Source organism: Cynocephalus volans, chromosome X, assembly GCF_027409185.1.
Source record: "Cynocephalus volans isolate mCynVol1 chromosome X, mCynVol1.pri, whole genome shotgun sequence".
NCBI lineage: Eukaryota > Metazoa > Chordata > Mammalia > Dermoptera > Cynocephalidae > Cynocephalus > Cynocephalus volans.
In genome coordinates, this window is record NC_084478.1 from 31,118,010 (window position 1) to 31,141,788 (window position 23,779).

General features: G+C 41.7%; 1 protein-coding gene across 2 annotated transcripts in view; it reads left to right on the top strand.

Moving 5' to 3' along the window:
- Positions 1–10,415: 10,415 nt before the first annotated feature.
- The window catches only part of PHEX (phosphate regulating endopeptidase X-linked), a 209,821-nt gene continuing 196,457 nt past the window's right edge, over positions 10,416–23,779 (top strand). For both annotated transcript variants that reach the window (XM_063084023.1, XM_063084024.1), the window contains exons 1-3: positions 10,416–10,533; positions 15,517–15,585; positions 22,847–23,008. In XM_063084023.1, coding sequence (XP_062940093.1) covers positions 10,416–10,533; positions 15,517–15,585; positions 22,847–23,008 — 349 coding nt within the window. The remainder of the gene's footprint in view (positions 10,534–15,516; positions 15,586–22,846; positions 23,009–23,779) is intronic.

Consider the following 23,779-nt stretch of genomic DNA (forward strand, 5'->3'; position numbering starts at 1 on the left):
GAACATCAGTGATTAAACAGAATCGATCGTCTGAGTGGTCATGATTTGCAGTTATTATAGTCAAATAATGCTAAGCCTTTGAGATGAGCAGTAAACTCCAAATAGAATTCGTGGCTAATAATATCAGTGAGGCAGTCTATTGTGTAATGTCGTATGTATCACCTCCTTAGGAAGATGAATGACCTTTTCTGTTTGCATAATATATTACATTTTTGAAATTCATATATCATCTGGTGTATTTTATATAATAACAACACAATAAAACATTTCTAGAATTCAACGTATTGAAAAACATTGTCTCCTTAAACAAATGAACTTGCATAAATTACTTTAAGAACCCATAACTGAGGTCTTTCCCTTTTTGCTTTAGCTGTCAAGGCCTTCAGTTGCATTGGGCAGCTCGTCTCACACCTGAGATCTATATTTCTCTGCTTAAAAGCAGATTCTTGTAGTTGAAATCGATTTGGGTAGGTTGGATGGGAAAAGATTTATTAAGCTATGTGGTAGGGGCTACAGTTTTGCCCTCAGCCCTGGGCAAGAGGGTCCCTGCCCTGGGTCTTGGCTTCATGAGGGCTCCACTCTAGCTCTCCTCGGGGTACGCCCCTCACCACTGGGGTGAAGAGTCTGCAGTTCCAAGGGGGTGTACCTATGTTCCCTTCTAAAACAGTTTGTATCCCCAAGACTTGAAATTTCCTGTCCAAACTTGCTCAGAGCCCACTTCCATCGTCCTGAGAGAAGCCTGTGCCTGGGTTCTTGTGGTGGTCAAGGTGCTGCTGCTGGGGTGGAAGGGAGCAGAGAAAGGTGGGGGGCCAAGGGCTGGGGCCAGGTCTCCAACATGGTTCTGCCTGGAATTCCATGGAGTCTGAGAATTCTGAATTGGAACCTGGCCTTCTAGGTGGGTATGAGGTATATTTCAAGGTAGGAGGATAGAATGTATTTGATTTAACGGTTTGTAGGCTGATTTACAGCTTTAAGTGGTATGTGGCTGGACCTTCACTTGCACTCTTGTCTCAGACCCTACAAAGTAGGGGTGGGCTTGAGGAAATATGTTATAGTTTTAAAAAATATGAACAGTGAGTACTCATTAAGCTGTGTTTGGAAGAATAATGGCAAATGTTATATTATGTCAAGCAAGCTCTTTTAGAGTCAAAACTTTCAAATGCATTGCAAAATTGAAAATAATCAGTTGAAATTTGAAAATCTTATCTTACTTTCCTTCCTGTTTGTAGATGATGTCCTTTTTTATGTCCATCCATCCTTTTTTTTTTTTTTTTTTCCTTCTTTTCCCCGGAGTATTCTATTAGCAGAAAGTTCTTGATTTGATAAAAACCAGGCTTGGTGCGCCCAGAGCACTTGACATTAAGGAATCCAATGGTAAGTTGTTATGGCAACCTGCCAGAGCAGGTGTGAACAGCACTTGTGGCCACTATCTCGAGGGAAATGATGTCCCTCTTGTCATTGTGACCAGTAACTTGAGAAAAAGTGTCTGTTATCACTCCTCTCTATTACTTTCTCTTCATCCTGGCTACAAAAATCACATTGTGAATCTAGTCTTTTCAGGCCGACTTCTGTAATCTCATGGGGATTTCAGTTGTATTCATCCCACAGTGTTAGGTGCCTTCTCTGTCAGATCCCAGGGGCAGAAAGATGTCCAAACTATGGTCCCAACCTTGAAGTGGTTCGAAGACTGGAGGATGTGGACGTGTATGCTCACACCTGGCTGTCCTTACTACCAACATGAACACAACCATCTAGGAATGGAGCCCACCAGGGTCTTCAGTGAAGAGCACGAGAAGGGACCAGAGAAGAGGTGATTTTTTTTTTAATTGAAAAGACACATCCCCTCCCTCCCCTCCCCTTCCCTCCTTCTCTTCTCTCCTCTCCTCTTCCATTCATTCTTTCCTTTCTCAATCCCTCCTGCAAAGAATATGGACTGAATACTTTCTGTAGGCTTAGACAGCCCTGAATAAGAATTAGAAAAACAAAACAAAACAAAAACAAAAACAGGAGACATCTACAGGTATATCTATGGGTGACAAAACATATGAAGTATTAAGGACATCAATAATAATGCCTACCATTATTATTATTCAGGCACCATTTTAAGCACTTCATCTTATAATAACTGTATAAGGTAGACACTATTACTATCTCTCTTTGACAGATGACAAAATTGAGACCCTGAGAGATTAGGCAATTTTCTCAAGGTCACATAGCAGTAAGTAGCTGTGCTAGGAATCCAACCCAGGGAGTTTGCTCCCAGATACCATGCACTTAACCACTGTCACCATTACGCTGTCCCACCTGGCAGCATGGAAACACATGAGCGGGAATGGCACAGCCAGGAGTTACGGGAAAAGGAAAGAGACGGGAGCTGTAGCCGGTAGTGTTCGGGCAGGAAAGCAGAAACCACTCTCTGTATTTCAAACCGAGTGTATTTACTGCAGGGAATTGGTTCCAAAGGCAGTGGAAGAGCAGAGGAACAAAGGAGATGTTACCCAGAGTTCAGTAACTGCAAAAGGCCGCTACTGTCCTTAAGGCTGGAGCAGCAAAAAGGGGAAGGAACGTGACCTGAAGCCCACAGCATACTTACCCCTGAGGCTGCTGCTGCCTAGTGGGACTCCAGGGACCACAGTTCCGCTGATGTGGTCACCTGCTGCTGTCACATTTGCCCCACTATTGTAGGAGCCCCCAGTGGCCTGCTGGAGTTCCAGATAGATCCAGGAACAGTCACAACAACCAAACCAGGCTTCTTCATCCCTCCTGTTTTCTAATCTTCCATTGATGCCTCCCATTGACAGAGTCTAACAGGAGCTCAGTTGGCAAGGGAGCCTGGAAAATGTAGTTTGTAGGCTTTCAGCTGCCGACCATATATTGAACACACTAGAAGGTCAGAATAGGGCTGAGAGCCTAAGCATATCCTACATGCTCAGTGTTGCACAAGGAAATGTGGATACAAGGAAGAAAAAAAACCATTTCATTGAATCTAAGATACAAGTGATTGTAAGATCTACCATAGTACTATGTACCATTAAGAAAGAAAAATGCTGTCAAGTTATGCCACATTACTAGTTATGAAGTATATCCTACTTTTGGAGATGTTAAAACTTGATGAAAAGTCCCTCTTAAAATTGATGAAACATGGTAAATACCTGTCCTCATCTTAGATGCAGTCTAATGGGTCAACTTTCTACAGAGAGACTGTGGTAATGAATCTAAACGGTGTGACAGGTCGCTCGGTGACCTTGATAGGAAAAGGGGTCTGGGAAGATTTTCCTGAAGAGATAGAATCTGAGCTGAGTCTTAAAAGGTGAATTTGAGTTTCTGGAGGAAATGGTTTTCTAGGCAAAAAGAGAATCTTTTCTAAGGACACAAAGGCTGCATTTGGGAACTTGAAGGGTTTTGGAATGACTGGTGTGTAGGGTGTAAATAAAGGAGCCGTCCACAGGTGAGCCTGGAGGATTGCATGGGTTCAATCATGCGGGAACTCCATGTGAAACATTTTGACATTTTTTTTAAAAAGCTGACAGCAGCCATTGAAGGATTTTAAGCACCAGCAAAAGTCCATTTAAAAGTTGACTGAGAGGGCCTGCCCATGGCTCACTTGGGAGAGTGTGGTGCTGATAACATCAAGGCCATGGGTTCAGATCCCTATATAGGGATGGCCGGTTAGCTCACTTGGGAGAGCGTGGTGCTGACAACACCAAGTCAAGGGTTAAGATCCCCTTACCTGTCATCTTTTTAGAAAACAAACAAAAAAAAGTTGACTCAGGACTGTAATTTAGCTGGTTCATACCAGTGTGGCTGCAGCTGTTGTTAAATTTTGAAATACCTCCTTCCCAGCTGTGGATAGCTGCAGGCTCATCCACCGCCCCCCTCTCCTGACACCCTTGAGGTACAGCAGCTAAGAGGTAGTGCTGGCACAGTAGGGGCCACTGAAACTGGCCCCAGTTCCCTGGTCAGTGCCAAGCCATACTGGTTGTTAAATATTTTGAATGTCATCTCTGGTTTCACTACCTAAGTTTAATGTTTGGTTTTGTTGGTTCTTCAGTTCACTCTACTACATTGTAAAGAGATTTAATGGTCGCTCTAATTCAGTGGTTCTCAAAATGTAGTCTCCAGACCAGCAGCATCAGTACTACCTGGGAGCTGGTTAGAAATGCAAATTTCAGCCCATCCCGGACCTACTAAATCAGAAACTCTAGGGACAGAGCCCAGCAATCTGTGTTTTAACCAACCCTCCAGCAATTCTGGTGCCCACTCAAATTTGAAAACCACTTCTCTAAGCCTCGCCTTTATAAACATCTGAGTAAACCATCCTTGAACTACTGGCTAGTATTAATTAAAGGCATATAGACTTCTACAGGTTAGTCTGAGGGGTCAGGGTGGGTCTGATTAGTTTGAGGACACAGCAAGTAAGCACTAGTTAGATGAATATTTATTTAAAAAATATTATGCAATAGAATGCTTTGGAAAGAGTATTATGGGTTTTGGGGCTGTATTAAACATGTTTTTTATTTATATTTTATGATGTGTTGACATCTTGGGACCTTGAAGACTCAGGGAGGGACTATCCCTCCCAGGGTTGGCTAATTCCTAGAGATAATAAGTGACTAGCCTGTAAGCGTGCCTTTGATATGCAAACCCAACAATCTCAAGTTCATACCCCCACTGACCTCCTTTTACCAGGCTCCTGCAGTCCAAGACACTATCCCCCTGCCCTAAATCACCCCAAGGCCAGGTACCAGAGCTCTAGAGACCACCTCTATAGACCAGAACCTGCTGAAATGATTCAAACTACCCGATCCTAGGCCTGGTCAGCTGCTTACTCTGACTCGTCCCTTCCTTTCCTTGAAAGCCGTCATAAACGCTTTGCCCATGGACTCCTGCTGGGAAAATATAGGAAAATGGTCAGGGCCCCTCAGATGTTCAGAATCTTGCCAAGCATTTGATGTAAATATGCACGTGCGCCCAGGTGTTCCTTGGCTATTGACTAATGTAATTGTGCATGTGCACCCAGGTGTCCTGGGTTATGGCTTAAGTATAAAGGATGAGTGGCTCTGAGCTACGCATCCCCAACCCCCAGGGGGGCCACGGGGAGGCTTCTGCTGTTGCTGGAGGATGTTACTGCCAGTGCCTATGAGAGGCTGCTGCTGCCGGACCTGGAAGCTGCTGGACCTGTAAGCTGCTGCTGCCATTGCTGAGGATTGAGCTCATGTTGTCTGCCAATGGCTGGGATCTTTCCCAGTTACCTAGTGTGTACCTGCGTATGAGGGGTCTGGTGACTCAACCTGGCATGTGGGGGATCTGGTGACTCAGGCTGTACAACGGGCTTGAAGGGTTTGTGAACCCTAAGCCCTAGCTTTACAGTTCCCCTTGCTCCTTCTGCCCCCTGACTGCCCTGGTGCTTCCCCACGTGGCCCTGTGTGGCATGGTGTGCCCTCTTCTCTTGGAAACTGAGTAATAAACTCTTCTTTCAAAGGCTGTCTCCATGTCTGTTATCTTACCATACCCGGTTAAAACAAATCCCAAGTACATCTCAAAACAGGAGCCAGATAGATCTGAGTTCTAACTGGGCTCTGTCATTTACCTATCATGTGACCTTGGGACTTCAGCCAGCTTTAGCGTCCTTATCTGTAGGACATGGCAAAAGATTCCTGTGTTGTAGGACTGCTGTAAGGACTGATGATAATACATCATTAAGTGAGTGAGAAGAAATAGTAGCCGTATGGCCAAGGAGATGAGAAAATCAAGAAGTAAAATTCCCCCTTAGGCTCAGAAATGAAGAGATAGCCTTTTGGATTTATCTATCCTTCCTGATGTTCAGTTTCTAGCAGTAACAAATCAGGAGATATTTTGTGTATTGCTATTTTTGTTCCCCCATTGAAAACAATTTTTTCTCCATTTTAAATGATGGCTGTGATTCCTGTTAAGGAAATAAAACCTGATAATTAGTCTTTTAAACAAGAGAATTAAAAGAAACACAGTTTATCGCTTTTCCTCTGCTCAAGTGTCATTTTGACATGCTACAGCTGCCTTCACTAATTACCTGGAAAGCGAACTTATCAGGTAACATGGTAGAGAGACAAGAGGGTGGAATTTGAAACCATTTTGACCTGAAGACAAATCCCAGCTCTGTGACCTTTGGCAAACAGCTCAATAGCTCCAAACTTCAGTTGCCTTATCTGTAAAAGGAGATAAGAACACATACCTAAGGAGATGTTTAAAAAGATCAGATATAATATAAGTCACGTGTCTCATTAGTGGAAGGCCTGGGATTTGACCTCTGTAGTCTGAAGAACCTGCCAACAAATAGCAGCCCCACCGCAGCCCCCAGATGCGAGCTTTCACCATTTAGCTCTTCTCTCCCTTTCCTTCTTTCCTCCCTCCCTCCTCCTTCCAGTGGATGGATGAAACCATTTTTCAGGATTTGAATCATTTCCTTCTTTCTCACTGAAATTATGACCCGCATGGGATTTTACTATTTGAAACAGAGGACCTCGCACATCCAAATAACGGCCAGATGCACTCCTGTCTAGCATACAGACTCAGCTTCCGCGTCATCCCTCCTGGTTAACAGCTTGGGCTCAAGTTGCTGGATTCAGTTACCTCAGGATAAATAATTTTACCTGTGAGTCCTACAGGGAGACCTGTAAAGACCCAGGCAGGTCACATCTTGGGATGGGGTTTGGCCCATCTGGAAGCCTTCCTTTCTTCCCTCAAGCTGCCTGTTCTTGCAGGTCTGCCTTCTGGAAGTCTTCCCAACATATCTACTGCTTATGGATTTCTGTTTCTCTGGATGCTTACTGTCCTTACAGCCAGGCCTGTATCTTTTAGGGTTCCATGGCCAAGTTGCCAAGGATTTCACAGATTTTCATGTCTGAGTCCAGTTGACCAGTCCAGAATCTCCAGCAGAACTCGGTCTTCCCTCACAAGGCCTTGCACAGGGCTAGGCACCTGAGAAGTGCTCAAGAAACTTTTATGTAGTCATTGATTGAGTTCAGTTAAGGCCCAAGATAGTCCTGGATGTTCTTAACTGAAACAATTGGGTGGGTGCAGATCAGAGTATTAACAGATGTACCTTGCACAGTAACTTTTCAGTTAACTAATTTGCACGGCTCTGGAAAAGTTGTAAAAATTTTCTGGACACCCGCCATTTTGTTTCCCCAGAATAATGACTTTTCACTCCCAAACACACTAAATAATATGCTGTAGTTTCAATATTACAGTTTCAGGCAAAGATGCATTCACAGATTTCCCTGACACAACAGTTTCTATTCAGAGAATATCGAATGGAACAATTTTGAGTTGCAGGTCAAGTGTGGATGAATGTTTTGCTTTGTGTATGTGTGCCATGTAGTTGGGGTGAAGAGGTAGGTAGCATCTTATACTAATCTTTAGTGCGGGGGGTCAGGAAGCTTTCTGTGAAGGGCCAGAAAATAAATATTCTAAGCTTCATAGGCCAAAATATCTCCATCACAAAACTACTTAAACTCTTATAACATGGAAGCAATCATAGATAATCTGTGAGCAAAAGGGGGTGACTTTGTTCCAATAAAACTTTATTGAAAAAAACAGACAATAGGCTGGATTTGGCCCACAGGTGCTTGTTTGCAGACCCCTGCTTTAGTCTTGTGAGCACTCATTATTTCTCTGTACTTTGCACTTTATTTTGCCCCAAAGGGTTTTTTTCTGTACTGCTTTATTTTTAAGTGCAGTTTATTTTCAGTGCAAGACAATCATCATCTCCCAAAAGGTTGAAAAATTAATGCAGAAAATGGCACAGAATGGAGAATGTACCTTATAATGAATGATTCACCCACACCCTTTTCTCTATCAATCCCGCCCACTCTCAAGTCTTCCTTTAATCCTTTGGTGAGTAAAAGAAACCTTCATTACATTACATTATACCAACAAACTATATTTATTTTCAACATCCTGAAAGTTGTTTATTACTTTTATAGACTTGTTTTTATGGTTTAATTAATACATTTTTCTCTCTGTGTTTGAATATCTTAGTTTGAGATGGAATGAGTCATAGTTTTTCTATTACAATTAATGGAAGAAGTTTTTGGTTTAATGGCTTTTCACTCAGCAGTCGAGTGTTCAGGAATGAATTTGTTGATAAGTGATGGATAGAGGTCACTTCAGGGGAAGCCCTAGTTGCCCTCACCTGGGGGACTCGCCAGTCCAAGGCAGGTGAAGGCTACTCTAGCTGGCAACCCACAGCCACCATTCCATGTCAGCCAGGACCCCAAAAGGCATAAGATTTGGAGGAGGAAGGAAAGAGGGAAAAAATGTGCCCTGGTGTAGAGCTTGGATGACCGTACTTTCCCCTGTGCACAGGAAACTTTGTCAAGATGCAGACACAGTGTATGGGAATGAAGCCACCTCCCCATCTTTCCATTTCTGATTTTCTCACTCCATCCAAATCCATTCCTTGGTCTCAATGTCCTCATTCTTAAAACAGAGTTAAAAATATCTTTGCTATCAAGTATGTAGGTGTACCATGAGGTTAAAACGAATGTGCTATGCCCATGTGAAGTATCATTGTCAGCTCAGCATTTAGAAGGAATTAGGAGGCTGAAACACACCCCAGACACTAGTATCTGAGGTTCCTGAAGCTGCTTTGTAAGAGTTAAGTGGCTGGGGCTAAGGTGGATGATTTTCATTGCTCTTATTTCTCCCTTCACTGTGATGGGCCGGGAACTGTTGATTCTGGGGCTGCAGCATTGAATGTGACAAACATGGCTCCTGGCCTCATGGAGCTCATAGTCTAAGATGTATTATGGAGTCAAGTCCAAAAACTCTTGGAAGAATTCCATGCTAGGCACTAATGTGTCATGGAATAAGAGCAACAAAACAACATCAACAGCCAATGAGCACAGAATAGCTACAATACACTATGATGTCATAACTTGGACAAAGGCTTATGCTCTTCTGACTTTGGGGCAACAGGAAATGAGCAGAAAGAAAGGTAGGATGTGTTATGGCATAAGGCCAAAAACTTGGGGGAATCCTATGCTAAGGGCTTAAGGCCTGACCGAGACAAACCAGATAGGACCATGAATGTGTGGTCATGGTATACTGAGCTCTTCAGTACCTGCTGAGCTCTGGTATTACCTCCAAAGCCATGTGCACAAGTTTTGTATTGAGAAAATTGTTCTACTGGTTTCTAGATGTAGCTGAATCCTCCACGCCCACTCCCACTGCTGTATGACCTCCAGCAAAACAAAAACAGGTAGGTAGCAATCGTGCTGTGAATCAATATATCTATATCACTGGATAATAAAATCTATATTATCTCAGTAGCATTGGAATATCAGTTGTTCTTACCCTGAAGAAAGCAGATTTTCATAATTTAAGTCATTATCATAATCAAAGAAATCAAAGACCCAGTCATTAATCAGTCTTTCCACTGAAACTGATCACCTTTGAATTCATTCTGGGGAATCTGCTGAAAGGGACGCTTGATGTAAACACAAAAACATACTAACCAATGGCTGCCCCAGTGGGACTGTGGGACAAAACACACAGGTGCACTTTTCATCAAAACCTGCAGAGAAAAAAATCTTTCACCATATCTTTTGTGGTTGCTAATAAGCTTAATTTGTACACTTTTCTGTCTTTCGTACAATTCTTAGCACCACAAAGAAGTGCTTTTTCTTCTCCCTTAAAAAAAGCTCCAGTCCAAACCATCAGCCTCTGTAGGTTGTCTAATTGCTACTTTGCACTCCACCGGACTATGACTCTGATTTTTGGCACATGCTATCATACACAAAGTTCCTAAAATAAAATGCTTCAGGATATCCTAGGAACTCTTAGAAGGCTTTAAAAAGCGACTCACACACCGAAAGAATATCTTTGGTGAAGACAATTCAGGGAAGCAGAGTGATTATTGCCACAGACTTAAGTGGTTAATTGACATCTTGAAGCAGGTCCGGTGAATCTTCGCCACCCAACTTATCATGGTTTGGGGGAGTTTGACGAGAATCCAGTTTTGATAAAGACCATTGTTTTTCCTCCCCAAGTGACTATACATTTAAATAGCTAAAACATCTGTTCAGCAACATAGTAAAACATGTATACTCGGAATGCTTGAGAGAGGAGCCTGCCAAGCGATCGGTCGAGAGCGACTTTGCGGAGGGCGAGCACCAAGATAAAGCAACCACTGTTTGTTTTGTCTAGTCCGGGGGAAAGCCAAGGCAACCAATATTTTGGGTTTCTTTTATTTCATTTGTGAAGAATTATTTGAGAAAGGGTGGCGAGGGGAGATTTCCTAACGGAAATTTTTAAGCTGTCTATTAGTAGAAGAGCAAGAGAGACTTGGATGTCAACGCCTGACAGACTCTTGAGACCAGCCACCAAACCTCGAAAAGTGACTTTCTTCTCGCCTGCTCTCTACCGCCCTTCTGATGGAAGCAGAAACAGGGAGCAGCGTGGAAACTGGCAAGACGGCCAACAGAGTCACTCGAATTGCCCTGGTCGTGTTTGTTGGTGGCACCCTAGTGCTGGGCACAGTCCTCTTTCTGGGTAAGTGGAGCCCTGGAGGCTGGAGGCCGGGGGAACTGGGCATGTGCCGAGAAGTTCCCTCGTGCTTTATTCTAGCAGACTGCGTCCCTATGCAGGTGTATGGCTGTTTGCTTGTGTCATCCTTAGTTTCTATCAAATATGCACATGAAAGAAAAGGCTTTTCTTTAGGAGGCTAAATAAATATACCCAAGTACCAAATGTATAGTCCAGAAGGCAAAGTGGGTTTAAAGTGGCTTCCAGTGGCTGGAGGATTGGGTTGCACCAGGCAAAAAAAAAAAAAAAAAAAAAAATTATGTATTACATTTAGCAAAATGAGTATTTATGAATTCATAGTCAGGTACTTTATTTTGTGAAGAAGTATTTTATCTTGTGATCAAAACCATGCTGGAATTTCCTTCCATTCGATTTTTGTTAATGTTTGCCTGAACAAATCATGAAAGTTAATTCACAAAATTCACTCAGTCCTTTAAAATGTACTTTTAATGGTATTCTTCAATTCCTTTCTAATCCAGTGACTCTGATGAGATGTAATTTTAACCCTGCCTTTCTATTAGACTTAAAAATTAATATGAGGGAAAACAGATTTCCTCCCAAGATCTGAAAGGTAATGTGATTGAATTATTTTAATGACTCTTGGTGAGAATGATGTACCCAGAGAGTACATATGATGGTAAAATGTATTCCTATGAAAAGGAATCAAATATCTTGGAAAAAGAAGAATGGTCTAAAGTTTTAGGCTTTCTGAACACTTGACTATTACTTTCTTATTTTTCTCATACAACCTATATTTCATTAGCTTGAAAGTTACTTAGGAACACGCCGTGTCCTAAGGAGATTCTAGGTGCATTTTGAAATGTAGCAAGCCTGGAAACATTCCTTGGCACATACAGGATGCAGGAGGCCATGTTTACTTTGGCAGGGGAAAACCAGTAATTAAACTTTAAAAGAGTTAGGGTTGTGTGGTTGAAAACTCTGCTAAAATGAGCAAACCATCTCTCCATGTTTTCTGTGGCTGAAGATTTAGGAAATTAGTTGGGCTTATTGCTTTGTGGTAAAGCTAAACCCCCTACTCCTGCAAGTGAATTTGTGAGTCTTGAAAACTGTTGCAAGATTTCTCAGCACATGGGGTTTAGACAAGTTCTCTTCTGAAATCCAAAACTGGAGGAGAAATTGTATGGGCAGGCCAAAGGACTACATACTATGTGGGCAGTGACTACAAGGTTAGGTGTTGCAAACACTCTGAAACTTAAAAATCTAAATGATTATTGTTTGTGTAAAATAGGTATTCTTTTTAATGATGTTGCCACTGCTTGAAACTTTTTCAAAACTCCACTCATATGATTACATTCTGAGGCCATGGCATATTAGTTGGAAGATTCCTCATGGCAGCACATCTTTGTTCTTTAAGAGAAAATGATGGGCCGGCCCTGTGGCGCACTGGAGAGAGTGCAGCACTTGGGGGCGCAGCGGCGCTCCCGCCGCGGGTTCGGACCCTATATAGGGATGGCCGGTGCGCTCACTGGCTGAGTGCGGTGTGGACGACACCAAGCCAAGGGTTGCGATCCCCTTACCGGTCACAAAAAGACAAAAAAAAAAAAAAAAAAAAAAAAAGAGAGAGAAAATGATTCTTTGGTAACAGTACTAAGGTTTGTAGAGCAAAGTAAAATTCATGAAGCCAGGCAATGCTATTATAGATAAGGAGGCCTGCATAAAATAGAAAAGAGAACTTTCCAGTGTGTCTAGTACCTGGCTCTCACCTTGAATCTCTAACAGGAGCTCTAATGGTGTTAAAGAATAAGGGCAAATTGGCCTCCCTACACCTTCACTATTCAAAGTGTGGTCCGTGAACTGGCAGCATCAGCATTATCTGGGAGCTAGTGCTCCACCCCAAACCTGATTCACAATCTGCATTTTCACAGGATCCCCAGGGGATTTGTTTGCAAATGCAAGTTTGTGAAGCTTTGCTTCAGGTGACCATGTCTCTTAGGATGTTTACATTCAGGGATACTTATTTTTGTCAAATATTTCTGCACTATATCAGACTTGCCCCCTTCCCCCTTCCCTTCTTCACCACCCGTGCCCCAGGCTCTGTCACCCACCTCCACTCTGTACCTCACAAAGTCCTTGTCTGCAAATCTCCAGGGACCTGCAGGCAATGTGATTCATGGCAATATCCTAGTTAGGGTCCTCTTCTCGCTAACGTGCTTCCTGATTGACTTTACTGTATATTTTTCTGCCTGTCCAAGTTCAGTCACATGCCTGCAATTTCTAGCATCCCTCCTCTTCTTTGTAATTGAGGCTCTGGGAAAATCTCTCTTCTAAACCTTAGTACTTCTACAGCAAGAGTAATTGTCAGTGGCCTTGGGTGGTTTCAGAGAATCTAGAGCCCTAGAATTTAGAATGTCAGGTGTAACTATATGCCTATAACCAGGTGATTTTCAAGTATCCTTTCTTCTTCTCCTTTTCCTCCTTACAGTGTGTTTCTCAGATTCAGTGACCAGCAAACTTTTTCTGTGAAGGGCCAGATAGTGAATATTTTTGGCTCTGGGGGCCATAGGGTCTCTGTTGCAGCCACTCATCTCTGTTGTCGTAGCACCAAAGCAGCCATAGACAATATGTATAGAAGTGGGCATGGCTGTGTGCCAATAACATTTGATTTATGGACACTGAAATTTGAATTTCATAGTTTCACGTGTCATGAAATATTATTATTCTTTTGATTTTTTCCAACCATTAAAAAATGTAAAAGCCATTTATAGCTCATGGGCCATACAGGAGCAGGCAGTGGGTTGGATTTGGCCCACGGGCCACAGTTTGCTGATTTTTGCTTTATGGTCATTCACATGCTACTGATCTGTGGAGGACTCCACTGCATTCCGAGGGCATTTCTACCAGTTATAGAGAAATCTAAAACCAGAAACCAAAGTGCTATTTAAGTTTTTTTTAAAGCTTCTAACTAATAATAAGTAACATTTTAATTTTTTATATTAAAAATATTTTTTTTGGTCTCTATTTCACTCACTTACACCTTCACATTATCTGGGCTTGTTTATCCTTATTCTCAGGATCTCAAAATACAACCCCCCCCCACTCGCCTACCCCCATGAATGTAATGCTCTTATTTGAGGGGTTGGGTATATCTGTGTCCCTACTGATTAAATTTAAAACTTTCCTTCTACTTACTGTTTGATACGAGGGTACTTCAAAAGTTTGTGGAAAAATAGAATTAAAAGATAGTACGAATCTTTCCATGAACTTTTTGAAGACCCCTTGTATCTGATTTTAGTTCTGCTTCCTCAGAGATTTTGGGTCAAGAATTATTTTTCGTGAAAGGAATAAGTCTTTAACCATTTCATTAGCTTCTTTTTTAAAAAATGTTAGTATATTTAAGAAAGTATTTTCCAGAATCATAAAGATGTTATTATTATTTACAATAAAGTTTATTTTTCCATTACAAAAAATAACACATGCTCATTAAAGAACATTTGCTAAAGATATAAAAGTAGACCGAATGGAGAAATTCCCCCCATGGTTCCACCACTCAGGCGTATTGGGATATATCACACTAATCTTCGTGCTGCATATGTATATTTTCACCTGACTTTTTTGCTTTTTAAAGAAATCAAAACACACCTTTATGCTAAGAAACTTCTTTTCTTAAAAATAGGCCTGAGATACTCTGTAGGCAGTTTTCTTGCATCTATAATGTAACACAGGTAAAAAGGTTGTTCGAAGGATGGCAGCAGAGAAAAGAGCAAAGAAAAAGCAGGCTTCTCTTAGAATGGGGGTTAATAAATAATGAAAATCGCCACACTGGCAGGTGATCTACAGGTCTTCCATCTCCAGAAGAAATAAAGGCACTGCCAAGCTTTCTGATCCTGCCATGAAAGACCTTGGTCCCCATTCATCCCCCACTATCCATCTCCCCACAGCCATGTCTCCAAATGGTTCCTTGTTTCTGCTCACAGAGAACAGCAGTAATGATGTCCCATAACTTCCTCGGCTGCCAGAAATATTTTTGAAATTTTAGACTCACATCTGCTAACGCCTAGGTGCTTCCTGGAGTTTACAAATAGGGCACCCTTCTGTACTTCCACAGAAATCCATTTAGATAATGTTACCAGCCAGATGGGGAAATCAAGCCATTGGTGAAAAGCTATTTTGATTGTGCAGGGTTTTTTTTGGAAGTAGTTGAATCTTGGTCCACAAAGCTGCATATGTCTGGTAGCTAGGCCGGGCCTAAGGGTAAGGGGCAGGCAGACAATGACTGTTGCCAGATGAATGAGTTACATACAGTATATATATTTTACCCCCTTTCCCCCTCTTTTTGGCCATAGCTGTATGAATGGTTTACATAAGATCCAGAACTCTAAATTCCACACATGCTAGCTTCCTCCTTTCACTCTGGATTTGCTCCAAATGACATAGTTTAGAAGTTTCAATTTTCCCATCTTTAAGATGGGAATGTTAGTTATAAAGAGTGAAAGTATGAGACTTAAAATGCAGATAAGCGGAGATGGAAGAGACATCAGAGATCGTCTCGCCCAGCGGTTCTCACACTTGAGCACGCATCAGCATCACCTGCAGGACTTGTGAAAACACAGATGGCCGGGTTCACCCCTAGAGTTTCTGAGTCAGAAGGTCTGGAGAGGGGCTGAGAATCTGCATCTCTAACAAGCTCCCAGGTGCTGCTGCTGCTGCTCTGAGGACCACACCCTCAGGAGCCCGGCCTAGTTGTTCCCTCTCACCCATTAGTCTGTCATACGACAGAACTGAGTTTCAGAGCAACCAAGAGTCTCCCCAAGGTTACTTAGCTAGTGACTGGAGTCTGGTTCTGTGACACTGAGCCAAGTGAGTTTTTGAATACCGCTTCAATACTGAGAAGGATGAACTGATAACAGATGTCTTGCATGTGTGCCTGATGGTGGTTTACCCGATGGTGGTTGCTACAAGTCAGTCATTTATTTTGGTCTGTTTTTTCAGTGAGTCAAGGTCTCCTAAGTCTCCAAGCTGAACAGGAGTATTGCCTGAAGCCGGAATGCATCGAAGCTGGTAAGTCAGTTTTCCATCCTGTGCCAAGTTATAATTATGGTACCTTGGGGAGTGGAAGAGAAAACAGGTGATATTTTTAGTATTCTGTTTGCTTGAGGTTTACCAACTACGAAAGCTAATTCTGAAGAAATTTTAAGTTTACTTTCAAGATTCAGTGTGATAGTGGAGCTTAGGTTTCCTGTTTTCTTTTTCCTTGCGAGAAACAGCTGTGCGGTATTCCAAGCATCGTTATAAGGAAATGAGGATGCGGCTTGGAAGGCTGAAAGGCCTCTCTTGAGACCTGCAGGCAGAGACCATCAACCTTCCTGTGGCTCAGCTGGCTATAGGTTCCTATTTACCTTAAGCAGTCCTTGTGTATCTCTGGCCGGCGGGTGTGACCTGCCTGCCTCTTAGCAGAGATCCTTTGTAAATCCATGCTTCCATTGTCACTTGGGATCCCTTTGGATCCTTCTATTCCTCATTGCAAATCAAACTTCTCTTGAGACCAGGCCATGTATCAGTGGATACCCCAAAGTCAAGATGAGTGCTTAAAGTTGCCTCAGTCTTGCTACAGCTATTAGATTCCCCCATAAATCCGTTAGGGCCTAGATTCCAGCCTCCCACCCCTATTCTTTAAGTGAGCGGGGGCACTAAGTGCATTTTCCAAAGGGAAAGTCATAGGACAAGTTAAGCATGTGGCCCTTTCACTTTCCTCTTGGCCTTAAGTGACTAATGAATTAATTCACCAAATATTTATTTCATGCCAGGCACTGAGTTGGGATTTGGGAATATAATGAACTAAGTAGGGGAAGAAAGACAATCAACCCACAAGGCAATCAGTGCACAAGCAAAACATCAGCCAGTGGTACATGTTATATAGAACATATTGAAATAGAATAATGTGATAGCAAGTGACAGGGTGGCTAGATTGAAAAATCTGAGGACATGAAGTTGATCCTGAATGATGAGAAGGGAACTGCTGTGTGAAGAATGAGGTGGGGGATTCCGGGTGGGGGGAACAGCTGGGACAAAGATCCCATACAGGAACGAGCTTGTTGGACTCAAGGAAGGGAGAAGCTCTCTGGGTAAGGGGCAGAGTGCAAGTGATGGGGTCAGTGGGGGGCTCAGGTGCTAGTGAGTTTGGGTTTTTCTCAAGTGTGCCCAAAGCCTCTGGAGGGTTTTAAGAATAAGAGATTACATCTTATGAGCATTTAAAAATATCTCCCTGTAGAGAGCAAGATTAGGGAGAATCTTTTACGGGTAGCAAGAATGGAAGAAGGTTGCTCAGGGAGGAGGTTATTTCAGTAAGCCAGGTGAGAAGTCATGCTGTCTTGAATTCAAGAGATGGAGAGGGAGAATGTAGGCAGTTTAGGAGATAGGTGGCTTGGTGAAAGATTAGATATGGGCTGTGAGAAAAAGTAGAGAATCAAGGGTGTCAAACTACAGACTACGCTAGTTGTCGGGTTACAACCATTGCTACGCTAATTGTGTGGTTAAGGCTATTCATAACTAAAGCCAAAGCATTTCATTATGTTAGTTATACTAAGTTTCCATTTGTATTGTCAGGGCTAGGGCTCAGACCCTTCAAACCCATTGTACAGACTGGGTCACCAGACCCCTCACACGCAGGTGCACACTAGGTACTTGGGAAAGATCCTAGGAGCCATTGGCAGATGACACAAGCTCAGTCCTCAGCAGTAGCAGTTTACAGCAGCAGAAGCAGCAGCAGTGGTGGCTTCTCAGGGGGGCATTCCGGGCGGGGGACCCTGTGGATTAGAGCTATTCATCCTTTATATTTAAGTCCATAACCCAGGACACCTGGGCACACATGTGCAATTACATTAGACAATGACCAAGGAACACTTGGGCGCATGTGCATATTTACATCAAGTGCTTGGCAAGACTCTGAACATCTGAGGGGCCCTGACCATTTTCCTATATTTTCTCTACAAAAGGTGATTAGATTTTTGGCAGTGGTTGGGTGGTGGCATTTATTGAGATGTGACAGACTTAGATGAAAGAGCTCATAAACTCTGAGGGCTTACACAAAGGTAATGGGTTAGACAATTATGTTCTTTTGAATTCTTTTTTGTCCCATTCTTAAGTAATCAATATATATATTTTTAAACCAGGCAATGTGTTAAATGACATACATGCACCATGTCATAAAATCTTCTTAAGGACCCCCATGAAGTTGGTGCTATCACCAGCTCCACTTACAGATGAGGAAATGTGGGCTTTTAGAAGCTAAATAACTTGCCCAGGGTCACATCCTGAGTTCGCTGCAGAGCTGGGCTTCCAGTCCATGTCTGGCTCCTCCCTATCATTTTCCCTGGTGCCATGGGGCTATGCCATGCAACTCTCTTTGGCCCTGGTCCTTTGTTCTTTTTTCATAACACTAGACCTACTAGAGTCTAGTGACTACACAACCATTTCAGCTTCTTGATATCATCCCTGGAAGGGTGATCTCTTCTGGAATGATTTGGGAATTCCCAGGCTCTTCCCTGTTCCTTCCTTGAGCAGATGACATGGGATTTTCTCCAGCGGAGAAAAGATGTTCTGAAGTAGGATGAGGGGCCAGGTAGACTGTCAGAGGACAGGTTTTAGACTTCATGTCACCTGGTGCTTTTGCCGTGGTAGGGTTCTTGCAGATATGTAAAACTGAAATTTTTGAATTCAAAGTTTTAATTTGAGTTTAGACAACTTCTTTGTATGGAGGGCCACTTATTTCATGAGTTTTGTATCTTTATTATGAATCATAATACAAAAGTGAAACTTACAGACTGACATTTGATGATGTTGTCTTCTGCCAGCTAGTGTGTTCTGCTTTGCTTTGCTGTCCTGTTTTTAATTTTCACATTGGCAAATGGTTTTCTAATGTTGGAAAAAAAGGTACTGTTTTTGCTGTTTCTGTAGTGAAAGGCTCACCAAGGATACTCTTTAGTGTAACACGAACCTCTGTGATCAGGGGTCTGTGAAACAGCTGTTGAGTACACATGGCAGGAGAATTGTGGGCAAGCCAGGGCCTTAAACAGGAGGCATGCATGAGTGGGTGCACATAGTTCAGAAGATGGAAGTGCTCGATTGTCCTCTGGGCCATTTCTGAGTAGGTTCCAACCATTTCTGAGATGCCTCCTCTCCATAATTCTCCTTTCTTCCTCTTCTCTGTGTCCTCTTATTCTCATCCCTCTTTCAAAATAAGAGCTGTACAAAGAAGCAAGGAAAGGGCATGCTAATGATAGTGGATAAGGTTTGAATCACTATCTGGCTACTCACAAACCATGTGATCCTTGGCTAAATACATAACCATCCTAAGCCTCGGTTTCACCATCTGTAAAATGGGAACAACAGTTTTTACTTATGTTACTAGTTGTGAGGGTAAAAGAAAATAATAATGGTTGTGGTAGTAATCCAGGTCCACAGGATCCTTAAGCCCAAACTCAGAAAGCATTGTAAGTCTCAGTTGGCAAGACCAGACTAGATCTCCGTTCCTTTGATGGAGAACCTGATTTTAACTCATGTGATTCTGTTTTAGGCTTTATTTATCCCACTGATGAGAATATGCACATGTTTCCCTTTAGACATATTAATGTGCTTGCTTCAGGGGGCCACTCTAAGACATTGCTGAGGTGTTATGTAATCGGTGGTTATACACACTGTTTCATTTCCAAAATCTGAAAATCTGTGAGCTCTGAAACATATCTAGCCTGAGAGTTTCAGATCAGTGTTTGTGAAATTATATAGCAGGTGTTAATATGTATAGTTCCCAGATTTAGCTAAATACATACAGGATGCTCAGTTAAATCTGAATTGCAGATATATAATGACCACTTTTTTGTTGTTATAAGTATGTCACACAATATTTGGTACATACTTATTCTAAAAATTAGCTGTTTATCTGAAATTCAAATTTCACTGCGTATCCTGTATTTTATGTGGCAACCGTATTTACATGGCATTGTGCCCAAAACTTTACATCTATTTACTCATTTAATTTGGATGGCATCCTATGGGGTGCTATTTTAAAAAATTCTTTATTCTAAATTTATTAATTCTTACTTGGATAAAAAATTATATTTTTCTAATTTGATTTGATCCTAATGTATGTGGTTGAAAGTGATGAATTTGGATCAGGGCTAAGGGAAGACAAAAGAGAAAATGTCCTAAAGAAAGTCTATGCTTCTTATGTGAAGATCAATGCTGAGCACTGTCAAGGTTCTATTAATGATTTCAGACCTTGGGCAGTGTTTTGATAGTCATGGGTTGTATTTGGAAAGCTGGTAACTAATAGCACTCTTGAGAAATTCATGCATTATTTTATGCATCTACAACTATAGGAGTCAATAAAAATTAAACTAACAAGGAACCACAATATCTGCGTTAGCATTTACCTTCACTCTTTTGGTGCCCTGAGGAAAAACCATACTCTCAAGTTATTCAACGATCTATACTTTGGCGTCCTATGGGGTGCTAACATTGCCCCCATTTTACAGACGGGGAAACTAAGACACAGAGAGGTTAAAGTAACCTTCCTAAGGTTACATAGCTATTGCATGGTGTTTCTACCATTCAAATCCAAGTGGTCTGACTCAAGAGTTTGTGATGATGTTATTTTGCTTGAAAAGGGCTTAGCATAAATCTTGGCACAGAGGAGATGTTCCATGTTAGTGATGACTATTATTATAAATTGTATTACCCTCTCCTTTGAGCCCTGATTAAACTTCAAAACTCAGGATGGTATATGGTGGGGAGGGGATGCCTCCACCTCTACCACATAAACACTAGCTGGAGACTGTGTAACAATCAACCTTATACGGAATGACCTGAGTGAGTACCCAGCCTGGGCTTTCACAGGTTTCCTTCATCATCATATTTCTTTCATTAAAACAAGACTCTCTGGGTTTTCTCCATGGAGCTGAGTAGGGGGAAAAGAGTTTTGGTGTCTTGACAACTATGATCCCTTGCAATTTGAAGTCACAGTTCCCCTGCAGAAAGGCAGTCCTGTGCCCAGCTGTGAATCGTGAATGATGAATTGCGAGGCTGAAGCTGCGGTTTTCTTGCTCAGCGGGATCGTTTCCAAATTCAGTGTGAGTGATGTATTCCCCCACTTTTGCATCAGGGCTGAGGTCAGAGCTGATCTTGCAGTTTCTCTGGGTACCTGCAAGAATACTGAGGAGATGGAGAGGATACATTTGAGGATTGGGGGCAGGGGAAATTTGGGAAGGAGGCCAGAAAACAATGCATTTATGTGAGTAAAAATGCTGGTGAGGGCTCCCCTGTGTGACTGTAAATCTTGTGTGGGGCTGAGATTTGTGTGATCCATGTCCCTGAGGTGTCACATAGCAGATTCATTCCGTGGCTGCACAGACCAAGTAACTAGAAATACAAACTGAAAAGAAGATTTTGTACATCCTAGCTTATGTGCATATTTGCATATTAGTGATAAAATAGTAAAAATGTAATTAGAGGCAACTGAATTAATTCTGAAAAACAAAAATATTCAGCCAATTTGGAATTTATCAAACTTCTAAACCAATTTTTTGCTAGTTTTTTTGAGGAGGAGGTTTGAAAATGGTGGGGATTTTGAAGTCCTATAGAAATTAGGATGTACATTGTATATTACTTCATTGAGGACAAAAAGCTGTTTGAAATTTTCATAGAAAGTCTGGTCTAGAGAATATCTAACCTTGTTTTTAAACCTGGAGGAACCATACGTGTAACCATACTGTAAGATGCATATCTAAATTTATGCAGATTGTACTTTTTTGGGGCAATTCATTCATATTTAGCTGAAAATTCATTGGGTTTTCAATACTTAAAACAGAAATGTATTCTGGCATTAATTAAAGTATGAAACTTGCCCAGAATGTCATCTTTCCAATGTCATTAAAATATTGGCTGCTTTTTTTTTTTTTAATCAGTTGGTGCATATCTTTGTGCTAGAGTGGTAGCCAGCAATTGTATGGCAGTTGGAAGAGAGTGGGAGTTCAATATTAGGAATTTTGGAACCTTCTTGTTTTGTAATGAAAGATTTTCTTTTAAAGCTCATGGATGCATATTTAAGCACAAATTTCCTACCTGTGGAATGTCTTCTATATGTAATTGCATGTGGGCTTACGGAAGAGTAAAACAATGATAGATCAGTCTGTTGTGTCTTTCTGTTAACTTACACAAATAGTCAGTTCTGCCTTTAAACCTGGGCCCCTCTTTTAGAACACCCCTCTTTAGAACACCTCCTTGGGCTGTGCCTCTCAGTCAAGGAGTCTGTGGGGCATGTTGGCAGCCCTCTCCTTCTGCATCCCAGAATTTCCTGCCAGATGGCCCCAAGCTTCCTTCCAGGGCCTGTGTGCATCTCTTTCGGGGTCTCATTGCTCTGAGAGCTGTCAAAGGGCTCTAGAATTCAAACTTGGCCTTCTAAGTCTTTATGAAGGTATATTGTAAATATATCTTTTTATATCTTTTAAATATTTAGATAGATGACATGTTGGCTTCTGTTTCTGTTAGCCTTTGCTGTGAAACAAACCACCCCAAACCTTAGAGGCCTGAAACAAGAATGATTTAATATTTTTCATGCTTCTCTGGGTTTGGTGTACAGTTTCTCAGCTGATATTGCCGAGGCTCATTCATGCAGCTGCATTTAGAGGGTCACCTTGGCTAGACTGTCCATGATGGCCTCAGTCCCACGTCTGGCAGCTGGTGCTGGCTTGGTTCTTCTCCATGTGGCCTCTCGTCCTCCAGGAGGCTTCTTCAAAGAGCAGTCTTGGGGCTCCATTTGAAGGGAGTTAACGTGGAAGGTGCAAGGCCTCTTAAGGCTTAGCTTTGAAACTCACAAAAAGGCTTAGCTTTGAAATTCACTTCTGCCATTTCTATGGGTCAAAGCAAGTGACAAAGCCAGACCAGATTCAAGGGAGGGGAAATAGACCCTACTGTTTGATGGGAAGAGTAGCAAAGTCGCTTTGCAGAAGGGTGAGTGGGATGGAAGAAAGAGCCACACTTGTATTTGTGAACAATCTACCACACTCCATTTGTATTCTTGTCCCATGCTCCACAAATGTTGGGGATGGTTCTGCAAAAACCAATACCAATAATAACACCAAACTTTTACCCACTCACTCTAAATGCAGTCATTCCATATAGTGAAGTTTGTTCAGAGTCACTTGAGGGCAAATGTAAAAGCCAAGGCCTGGGAACTGGTTGATATAAAATTGTTGTTTAATTTGGAAAAGAACAGGACACAACCTTCAGTGCTTGTCATTAATCCTATGATTTTCTTTTTAAATAGCTGCTGCCATCTTGAGTAAAGTAAATCTGTCTGTGGATCCTTGTGATAATTTCTTCCGGTTTGCTTGTGATGGCTGGATAAACAATAATCCAATTCCTGAAGATATGCCAAGCTATGGGGTTTATCCTTGGCTGAGACATAATGTTGACCTCAAGTTGAAGGGTAAGTTTCTATTGGGGTTTGGTGATGCACTTTACAGAGAGAAATGTTTATTTGACAAGAAAAAATATTTGGGATTTGAAGCATGACTGCTCACTTTTTTGTTTTGAATGTTAGATAACATTATTAGAATGGTTGACCAGTTAGGCATAGAGACAAATAAACAGCATTTTTCACTACTAAACATAGTGTACACATTATCTTCCAATACCAGAAAAAAAATTAAAATTAGAAGATGTAATGCCTAAAATGTTGTTAACTTCATGAATGCAGAAATCCAACAGGTCGTATTTCCTTGGCATTCTGAAATGACAATAGAAACTACCAATTAAAGTTTAACCACTTTTTAACTATACTAAATTCATTTCTAAGAATTTTCAAAATGGAAGATTGAAAGTTTGTGGAATTCCAGTCAGATCTCAACGAAATCCTAACGTAGGTCATTACATTCACATTTGTTAATAGTAAGTTCTACTGCTGAAGGATAAGCAGCATTTGATTGAGATTGGGAGCAAAGGGATAGTTAATGAAAGTTATGTTATGTCAATATCCTTATTTGTCAGTTGTGTTCAGAGTAAACTTTATTTCTCGCTCATTGTGTCTTGGCTTTTCATGTCTCACAAAATGTACTTAACACTTCATCATCTTTTAACATCGCTTTTGAGAACTCTGGATGACCTTGTGGTTCGCATATTGTTTCTGTTAACTTCCAAGTCGGCTCTAGGGAGACTCACTGTCTCTTATGGCCTCTATAGCAGTGACAGGCTCACACAC